A 9,744-nucleotide genomic window follows, 5' to 3' on the forward strand; every position below is an offset into this window, starting at 1 on the left:
CGAAACTTCAGGCTAATAGAGGCTGTTAAACGTCTTACTGTGTTTGGTGTCATTACGGGTCCTCTAGTTCAGTTCATTACAGGTCTGGGCTCGGATCACAGGTGTGTTATGGATCCATGTTATCCACCAGTAACCAGTCTGGACCTGGCAGGTGTTTCCTGCACTTGTCTGTATGCTGATCCAGGTGCTTTTTAAACCCTGAAGAAACCTCGCTAACTCAGAAAGACACTTGAGAGATAAATTAATCATTTATTAGGTTCATCAAACCAAATCGTCTTACCTTTAGACACCCAGGTGGGTGGGAGGCAGGAGGATAGACAGGTAGAGGACAGACAGGTGGGGGATAGACAGGAAGAGGACAGACAGGTGGGGGACAGACACACAGATGAGCTAAGTCCACATTTACTCAGAGGCACGACGATGAATCCAAAAGAGAAACATTCTAAATAAAACGCAATCAGGATCTCCATGGCAACAGGCACCAACGCTCATCAGTCCATTTAGAGCAGCAGCCAATCAGAGAGCAGCTAGCGACGATAGACGCCAAAGGCCACCAGGCTGAAGAAGATGGTGATGCCGACCAGGGAGGCGGTGGCGGGCGCGGTGAAGAACTGCCGGTACTGGATCTGACAGTACCACAGCACGGACAGCATCAGAACCAGTAACGGTACCATGAGGCTCCCCACATTCAGCGCCACCTGGACCTGGTCGGCGGGCCGTGCCCCCCCGCCCACTCCCCGGGCAGCGTGCTGAGAGATGTGGCAGTGCAGGACACAGTTATGGACCAGGTTCAGAGAGGCCAGGGTCTGGGTGTCGTCCTGCAGGAGCTGACCCTGATAGATGAGCCGGACCTGCTGCTCCTGGCCCGCAAAGTAGGTTCTAAAAGAACGAAGAACACAGACATCTAAGGGTCCAAACCACGATGGTGCTGCGCGGTTCTAACTAGGACTAAAACCAATATTCCAGTAATTTGATCAAATCATTTACAAATCTTTTTGATTTAGATTATTTTTAAACTGACGCTTGCTTTCATGAATCAGTTCCACGTTAAACAACTTTCTGGCTCCGTGACATTCTGCAGCTCGACCCGATCAGAGCGAGTCTCGCCTTCTAAACCTGCACCAGCGCTAACGGGCAGCAGCTTCAGTATTGCTATGGAAACAAACTGATTTTAACGAGTACTGCTGTTATAATCCCACCAATTTCCAAAGCAAAAGGAAAAAACTAATCTGATTATTAACTCAATCCAAAACTGCAGCCTAATGTGGTTCTCACCGTTTGATGTAGCCGACGGTGTCCTGCGGCTGGACCTGAGCCGCTCTCTCTGTGTCGTTGAGGAACTTGAGCCGGACCACCATATTCCTCTGAGATGACAGAGGTTCTCCACCTTCCACTTGGTTCCTCACTCCCCCTTCTCCGTCAGCCCCGCCCTCCGGGAGGGAGGTGGCAGTGGATGGAGTCTCTGATGACAAGGAGCTGCTGCTAGGAACTTCCTGGTGGGCAGAGATGGTCCCCTCTGGGAGGACAGGGCCTGTGGAGGAACTGAACAGGTGTTCTGGAGGCTCCAAGGTCCGTGTGGAGATCCAGGCGAGCAGCAGCACGACGAGCAGCAGGAGAGAGCTGAAGAGCAGCGTCACTTCATCTCCAACACCTTCGATCAGAGCCATCGCCTGCAGCAACACACCTGCACAGAGACGGAGCTTAGCCAAACCCACAGCATCCCCTTCCCTGAAGTACATGTTCTGTGAGAACTGTAATCTCAACAGGCCTGGGGGGGCAAGAGAAGCCAGCTCTCCAGGTCCAGCCCAGAACATTAGTAAATCATGTGGGTGGGGCTAAATATAGACCACACTCCCTGCCGTCATGAAGGCAAGTAAAATTCTGTCCCCAGATGTAACGCCCCATCTGGACCGGCCATCCCGGAGCCGTAATACGTAGAATAACTGTTGTGAGCGGCTCATAAAGCCAGCAGGCTACTAGGGTTGCAACGTTATAGTCTGAGAAATAATCACTTTCACCATCTGTAAAGTATATGAATCTATAGACATGCATGTCTATCATAGACATAGACCCTGATAGACCTATCATAGACCTCTGTCTATCATAGACATAGAGGTCTATCATAGACATGCACGTCTATCATAGACCCTGATAGACATCTATGTCTATCATAGACATAGATGTCTATCAGGGTCTATGATAGACCTCTATGTCTATGATAGACCTCTGTCTATCATAGACATAGAGGTCTATCATAGACATGCACGTCTATCATAGACCCTGATAGACATCTATGTCTATAGCCCCATTCCCATCTGTACCGGGTCGGCCCGGGCCGGGTAGCCCCAGTCGGCCCCAGTCTGGCCCGGTTGTTTCCACACATCCTTGTCTTAAGCCCATGTGGGCTGATTCTACCCACCAATCAGAGGCTTGCTCTAATGGAAGGTGTGAATTTCTTGTCAGCAGTGGGTGTGTTGGCCCTGGTCGGCCTGAAGCAGTACCCCTCGGGAAGAGGGCCGAGAATGAGCCTTGGTTGGCCCGGGAAAATTCCAGGCCACCCAGATATGTAAACAACCTATGCTACCCGGCCCGGGCCGACCCGGTACAGATGGGAATGGCCCATTAGATAGACATAGACATGTATCAATAGGACTGAAATCAGTTGTTCCACAAGTGGCAAAGATGATTACCACCTATAAACCAGGGATAAAACCGACCAATCAGCATTTTGTCTATGGCTCGACAAACTGCAGAGAAATATGTGGCTGAATGTATCTTACAGTGGTGATCGGTCCCTCCACCCTGTGCAGTTTAGCTTTGGCTGTCACCACTCAACAGCTGTCTGTGTTTTTATTGAAAGGGTTAGATCATACTTGGACAGAAGGACATGATTCATTCATTTTAAAAGAGCACTTGACACAGTGAACCCTTTTAAACTCACCTCTAGACTTGCATTTAATTTCATGGATCACACGATTAAATGGCTCCAACCATATCTATCAGGTCAGTCGCCATACCTTTATTCTCCAGCAGGTGTCCCCCAAGGTTTAATTGTGGGAACATTACTGTTTTGACTGTATATTAGTGACTTGCCACAGGTATGTCCAACAGTAGATACCATTATGTATGCTGATGACACAGTACTTTTCACACACTCCAACAGTCAATCAAGAGGTGGCTCAACAACCTTCTATTGCTTTAAACGGCCTCCAGAAAGTTCTAGAGGACTTGTATCTTTGGCAACACCAAGAGAAGTGTGTGCATGTCCTTCTCCAAACCAGCACCAAGAGACACCAGCAAAGGTGCATCTGAAAGGATGTTCAACACTTCAAATACCTCGAGGTGTGGCTGGATTCTAAATCTTTTGCACAATATGTGCAAAATCTTCTCAAAACTGTAAATTATAATTAGTGCAATTTTAAAGATATGAGAGCATCCTTGACAGATAAAGCAGCAGGCACGTTTTTTCCTTCAATGATGCGGTCTCCCATTGGCTGTTCCATCACCAGCTGGTCATTCACTGCCTCTCTGTTGTCAGACCTGCTACAAAAGAGCAGTGACAATCCTGGAAAAGACCCCTGCCCCATTCTGGAGAAATATACTCCATGGAGTTTTCATCATCTTAAATCTGCTTAGCTGGTCTACAGGTATTCATGGTCTGGCCCCTTCCGGAGGAATTCAGTCACAGCTCACTCCAGCCTCAACGTCCTGGAACAACATTCCCACTCCAGTGAAGGAGCGCTCAAGTTTAGTTACTTTCAGAAGAAACTTGGAACTGTGTCTACTGGAGGCTCATATATGACATTTTTACTAGTTTTCTTTATAGTTTTTGTACGTAACTGTTTTATTTTATTGTATGTTGTTGTCTGTTTTATCTCTTTGGCATTAACCTGCCAGATGACTGAGATGGAAACTAGCCTAAGGCTATAATCTGGCCCACGCACAGTTGTATTGCTGTTTATTATGATGTAATGTCATAAATAAATGGAAACGAGTGAATCTGGTCCTGTCCACACGTAGCCGGGGATCTGCCAAAACGTAGATATTTTTCTACGTTTTGGCCCGTCATCTACACGAAAACGGATCTTTTTAAAAACTCCGGCCAAAGTGAAGATCTGCGTTTTCTCCGTTTTGGGTGTCTGCGTGTGGACAGACAAAACCGGAGTTTTAAGGTCCGCAACGTCACTTTCCGCGACAAAAAAATGCTGACATCACGTGTGCGACCTGTGTTTACACTAGCCGACAGCATGGAAGCCCTCAGAGCTGTGCTCACTTTATCAATTGTCCAAGCGCTTTTTGCTTGTTTGTTTTTGCAAGCGGAATTACTGCTCCTTGCTGAAGACCACAGACGATGGATGAGGTTAAGAACGGGGGAAGTACTGCCGCCTACAGGTCTGGCATGTCCTTAACAACGTATTTATCCGGGTACGCGTGGACAGAGTTTTTTTTTTAAACGAGGTGGTGTGGATGCAAGTTTTTGCAGGGGCGGATATTTGTTTAAAAAAAACACGGCTACGTGTGGACTAGACCTCAGTCAGACCCATCTTCTCTTCTGTCTCATGGTCAGCAGCAGCCGGGGTGCTTAGGAACACTAAAGGATTTTAAACAACATTCCCACACAAGTAAAGCACTCCTCTTATTTTGGCATTTTCTTTCTCTCAAATCTATTTCCTGTTTGGATGCAATCGCTCCTCCTCCATGGATCCAATAAGAAAGTCCTGGTGCGCTGACAGGTAAACTGCAGCAGTGCAGGTACTGTGTACCGGCCCACTTAAAATTGTAAGTTAAATGGTAAACGGCCTGTATTTGAGTCCTGGGACCCCCCAAGGCGCTTTACAGCACAATCAGTCATTCACCCATTCACACACCGGTGGTAATGAGCTACAATGTAGCTGCCCTGGGGCGCGCTGACGGAAATGAGCCTGGCAAGCACAGGCACCACCGGTCCCTCCGACCACCAGCAGCAGGCACGGTGGGTAAAGCATCTTGCCCAAGGACACAACAACTGAGCAGGGCTTAAACCTGCAACCTTCTGATTACAGGGCGAGAACTTAACTCCTGTGCCACCATCGCCCCAAAGCACTGCATTTACAAACACAAACGTCCTCGATTAACCAGATTAGGTCACACCACATCCTCTAAAGCTCACGAGCAAATTCCCGGCACTCTTGTCGTAAAACAAACAAAAACGTAAGGACAGCGAGGTCGGGGCGCTGGCTGCTGAAGTAGAAGAGAACCTAGTAAGTGTGGTAAACTTGGTCGGGACAGAGGAGAGGTTCCTGTTGAGAATAAAACAGGAAACGTTCCATTCTGTTGTTGTGTAACCAGTTTGGATCTGGACTGGACCCAGACTGGTGGCTCCACAAAGGGCCCCACATCCCAGCATAGCTCCAGAAGGATCTCCTTCAGGAAGCGGTATCTGCTCAGGAGCCACTCTGAATTCTCACCAATCAGATCAGAGCGCTCACGGAGGACCTGTTACCTCCAGAGGGCACGCTCTCAGCAGATCAGCCATGCTACCATGTCAGGTTCCTGTGGGTCTCAGGTGTCTTTCTAGGTTCTAGCAGCAGGTATGTGACACAGCTGTTTCTCCACTGACATCACTACTGACTGGGTCAGATCATTAGTGGATGACTGAGACCTTCAGTGTTATGGTTCTACCACTAGATGCTGTTCCTACGTGTGGTCACAGCTGGTGTGATGTGTAGGAACATTTCTACGTGCTAAAAACCACATGATGTGTTGAAGGTAGGGTGATGAATGGGGTCCTGGTTCAGACCAGAGCAGAAGACCTGCAGCGTGAAGGTTAGGGTTAGGTGGCATCTTCGTCGTGTTCCATCATCATCATTAAATAACACTTATGGTATTTAACGTGTACTCACTCATTCCATGACTCTTACAGCTGGCACACACCCAAGAGGACTCAACAGGTGTGTTCCCAGCCCCAGACAGGTAAGTAACACCTGGACATTCTGTGTGGCATCATCAGGACCCGCTTCACCTTTAGAACCTTCCGTTTAGTCTGGCAACTCACACAAGAAACGCAAACACACCAAGTCCTTCCAAAATAAAAGTTGGTCACACATCTAGAACCCAGATGTTACCGTGTAAGTTTCCGGACCAAGTCCGCCCGGATCAGAACCACCTACATGTTTGTGAGAAGACCAGTAAAACGACTACAGCTGGATTTAACTAAACCTGGGCCGCACGGTTCCATTCTGTATCGGTTCTGTGAGCCGTTGAATGAACAAGTCCAAGACGAACCCGCCTCACTCGATCCTGGACTGGGATTCTGTTGGTTCTGGTGTGTGTGCTAATCTGGCACCAGTCTAACCTGAACACACCTGAGCAGGTGACTAAGACCGGAGCTAACAGCGTCCGTCGCTGACGTACACACGTACTAAGCTACAGGCCAACAGCGGATGATTCAGGTCAGGCTGACCCGGAGAGTCATGGGAGAACCGGATGGAAGCAGAACTCACTATTTACGGTAGAATCTTCATATCACGGGACGTTAGCCTCCGGGCTAACCTGCTACCAAAGCCGTCCGGTGGCTTTTTCTTCTGCGCTTCCGGCAGAAGTCACACACACACACACACACACCGCCCCCTGCTGGACAGCGTGAGAACGTGCTGAGTCTCATGGTCCAGGCAGCAAAAACGGAACGGTAGGGTAGCAGCTCCCTGGCGCCTCTGCAGCTCTAAAGCACGGTTCGTTCATCACTTGACTAGTTTGGGCTTTCTGCTCCCTGGATTCTGATGGGTCGGGTTTCGTGTGTTCTGTTTGTAAAACCTCTCTCACCAGAACCAGTGGGACCAGGAACCAGCTGGAGCACATCTGTTATCAGAGGTTCTGGTTCTGCTGTGGCTCCAGGGCACCATCCCGACCAGCAGGGGGTAGTACTCACGATCTCCGGGTTCTCCTGCATTTTCCAGATCTAGAAACTGGATCGGTAGTCTCAGGTGTTCTGAGCTGTAGTTTTTCACCTAAAACGGGTTCGGATCATTCATGTTGGACTTTATTGAAACAACACCAACAAGTCAGACCGAAGGGAATTTAACTACTGAACTTGGTGTGCTCCAGCTGCACACCTGCAGGTTGTCAGGTGTTCGATCTCTGATCAGGTCTGATGCCGAAGTTCGGACCCGGTAACCGGTGAGCTCCCCGCGGGCAGCCTGCCAGGCGGATGCGGGCTGCTGTCCGTCTCCGAGGCAGCCCCGCGATGGGGCCGGGATCCGCCGGGCCCCGGTACTCTCCCACCCCGCATGCTGGGCATCTGGAACCGGAGCAGGTAAACGGGAGCGGGTCCAGTTACCGGAGCTGCATTTGAGCTTAAGCGGTGAGGAAGAGCCCGGAGCCCGGACAGCGAAGCCGGCTGTCTCTGGTTTCATCCTCGTGTTTTCCCCCGGAGTTCCTCCCCCTGCGGCGCTGGGCGGAGTTTCATACCGGACTAGACGCTCCTTTTGTCGGATTCGTTTCGACTCGATTCCCCGGAGTTTACAGCTGAAAAACACACCGTTTGAACGTCCAGAATTAACCCAAACAAGGCCAGGCGTGTTCGGTACTCGGCCCAGTTTGTGTCAGAACCAGCAGGTAAGCAGAGAATTCGGATTTCAGACAGATTTGTGTGTTTTTGTACGCGTTTGTCCCCGAGTCCTCCGAACATTCATGGCGGCTTTGCAGCGAAGGCTGGTGGGGCAGCAGCGCGGATCTCCTCCGACCCGAACCAGCCGGTTCCACCGGCACCGGAAACTTCTGTACAACCGTTTACGTTTCATTTAAATGCACAAAAACCCGCAAACGGACGGTTTTAGCAATTTTGCTAAATAATGCGATTAACGGCTCCACGTGCCAAAGGCGGCTGGTCGGTATGGAAAACCCGCACGATCGGTGCCGATCTGCGGCTCCGACGCCTCAGTGATCAAACGGTGACACGTTCGGGTCCAACCTGACTCCTGCCGGAGCACGGTCACTGTTAACGGGGAAGCCCGAGTCTCTCTGAGCTGAGCCGGGCCAAACACCCGGGTTAAGGTTGGACCGGCCCGGTAAAATTAGATGTTGTTGTCCGACTGGTAAGGGCTCGAACCGCTGTCCGCTTCTGAGATCACAGCGGGAGGAGGGAGAGCTAGGCGAGGGGGAGGGAGGGAGAGAGAGGGGGAGAGAGAGAGAGTTAGGGGGAGGGAGAATTAGAGGAGGGAGGGAGAGCTGGGGGGGGGGGGGGGGGGGTGAAGGAGAGAGAGAGTTAGGGGAGGGAGAGAGTTAGAGTAGGGGGGAGGGAGAGCTGGGGGGGGGTGAAGGAGAGAGAGAGTTAGGGGAGGGAGGGAGTTAGAGTAGGGGGAGGGAGAGAGATAGGGGAGAGAGGGTATAAACTGACCTATTCCAGAGATAGTACACACACACACACACATGTGACACATGCAATGACAGTACAGGCATTGTGATGTGGGACAGGTGAGTTTATCTAGCTGGGAAACATCTGGTCACACCTGTGGCCGAGTGTAGAGTGATGGTCTGTGTTTACAGTGGAGCGAGGGGGCGGAGTCTCCTTCGTCACTTCCAGCAGGATGAACGGCAGCAGCAGCGTCTTGGCAGCTCCAGGGACCAGGACCAAGGTTGGTACAGGTAAGTCCTGCACCTGTCAGCTAGGGGGGCTCCAGTGTTCAGCATAAATGAGTACACCCGTTTAAAAAGTACCACTTTAATCAGGAGCTAATGAAGAACAGAACAAGGCCGGTTCTATTGGACACGTGTTTATCTCCAGAACATGAATGAAGCTAGCAGAACTTAAGACAACATCTGCAGCTTTACTGAAACTGGTTGTTGCATAAATCCCCACCACCACCCACACACACACACACACACACACAACAAAACTACTACATCTAGTGTTTAGTAGGACCACCGTGGTTTTTAAAGACAGCACCAAGTCTTCTAGACATGGAATGAACAAGTTAGCGACTCATTGCATCATCTATCTGTTTCCATTCTGCAAGAAGAACCTCTTTTAGAGCCTGGATGCTGGATGGAGAGTGATGCTCTACTTGCTGCTTCAGAATTCCCCACAGGTGTTGGATTGGGTACAGATCAGGAGATAGACTTGGTCATTCAACCACTTTCAGCCTGTTCTTCTGCAGAGATGCACCAGTAGCTTTAGATGTGTGTTCTGGATCACTGTCGTGTTGGAAAAGTGCACGACGACCATGTGCACGGAGTGATGGCAGCATCTCCTTCTTCAGTATAAAGCAGGACATTGTTGAGGTCATGATACCATCAATGAGCTGCAGCTCCCCAACACCAGCAGCACTCATGCAGCCCACATGAGGACACCGCCACCACCGTGCTTCACTGTAGGCACTATGATATCCTCACCTTTACGACGCCATACATACACCATTAGTTCCTAAACCAGAGATGTTTGTCTTCATCTCTCCAGCATGGCCCTAGCTAATCCTAGGTGTGCTTTTTTGTGCGTGGGCTTCAGGAGAGGCTTCCTTCATGGACGACACTCATGCATGCCATTCCTCTGCAGTGTGCGCCGTATGATGTCACGGGAAACGGTCACTCGTCTGGCCTGGAGATTTTCTTCAGCCCTTCTCATCAGCAGACCTTCCTGTCCAGATGTTAACATCTGTGCATTGCCTGGACGTCTCTGTTAGATGGTTGCACTTCCATCTTTTTTAAATGTTTGGACCACTGTTGCTGCAGTATTCTGACTGACATGTGAAGATCTGCTGATCTTGTAGC

At 50.0% G+C, this 9,744-nt stretch overlaps 2 protein-coding genes across 7 annotated transcripts in view; one reads left to right on the plus strand and one right to left on the minus strand.

Moving 5' to 3' along the window:
* Positions 1 to 235: 235 nt before the first annotated feature.
* tmub1 (transmembrane and ubiquitin-like domain containing 1) lies at positions 236 to 6,608 on the minus strand. 2 transcript variants are annotated; one of them, XM_015956527.3, is made up of 3 exons: positions 6,483 to 6,608; positions 1,276 to 1,684; positions 236 to 879 (listed from the first exon to the last, which is right to left on the minus strand). In XM_015956527.3, exons 2-3 carry the CDS (start codon positions 1,665 to 1,667, stop codon positions 528 to 530), a joined length of 744 nt encoding a protein of 247 aa, XP_015812013.1. In that variant the 5' UTR covers positions 1,668 to 1,684; positions 6,483 to 6,608; the 3' UTR covers positions 236 to 527. The 2 variants fall into 2 exon arrangements, with proteins under 2 accessions (XP_015812013.1, XP_015812012.1); XM_015956526.3 differs by lacking the exon at positions 6,483 to 6,608 and adding an exon at positions 5,883 to 6,008.
* A 551-nt stretch (positions 6,609 to 7,159) lies between these two features.
* ubtfl (upstream binding transcription factor, like) overlaps positions 7,160 to 9,744 on the plus strand; it is a 15,424-nt gene continuing 12,839 nt past the window's right edge. For 3 of the 5 annotated variants that reach the window (XM_015956464.3, XM_015956466.3, XM_015956467.3), the window contains exons 1-2: positions 7,431 to 7,593; positions 8,524 to 8,622. In XM_015956464.3, the coding sequence (XP_015811950.1) occupies positions 8,565 to 8,622 (58 nt within the window). In that variant the 5' untranslated portion in view covers positions 7,431 to 7,593; positions 8,524 to 8,564. Of the gene's footprint in view, positions 7,292 to 7,430; positions 7,594 to 8,320; positions 8,452 to 8,523; positions 8,623 to 9,744 lie in introns of those variants that run through there. The other 2 variants (XM_054744044.2, XM_015956465.3) reach the window with 2 other exon arrangements.

The sequence above is a fragment of the Nothobranchius furzeri genome, chromosome 11 (assembly GCF_043380555.1).
Source record: "Nothobranchius furzeri strain GRZ-AD chromosome 11, NfurGRZ-RIMD1, whole genome shotgun sequence".
Lineage (NCBI taxonomy): Eukaryota > Metazoa > Chordata > Actinopteri > Cyprinodontiformes > Nothobranchiidae > Nothobranchius > Nothobranchius furzeri.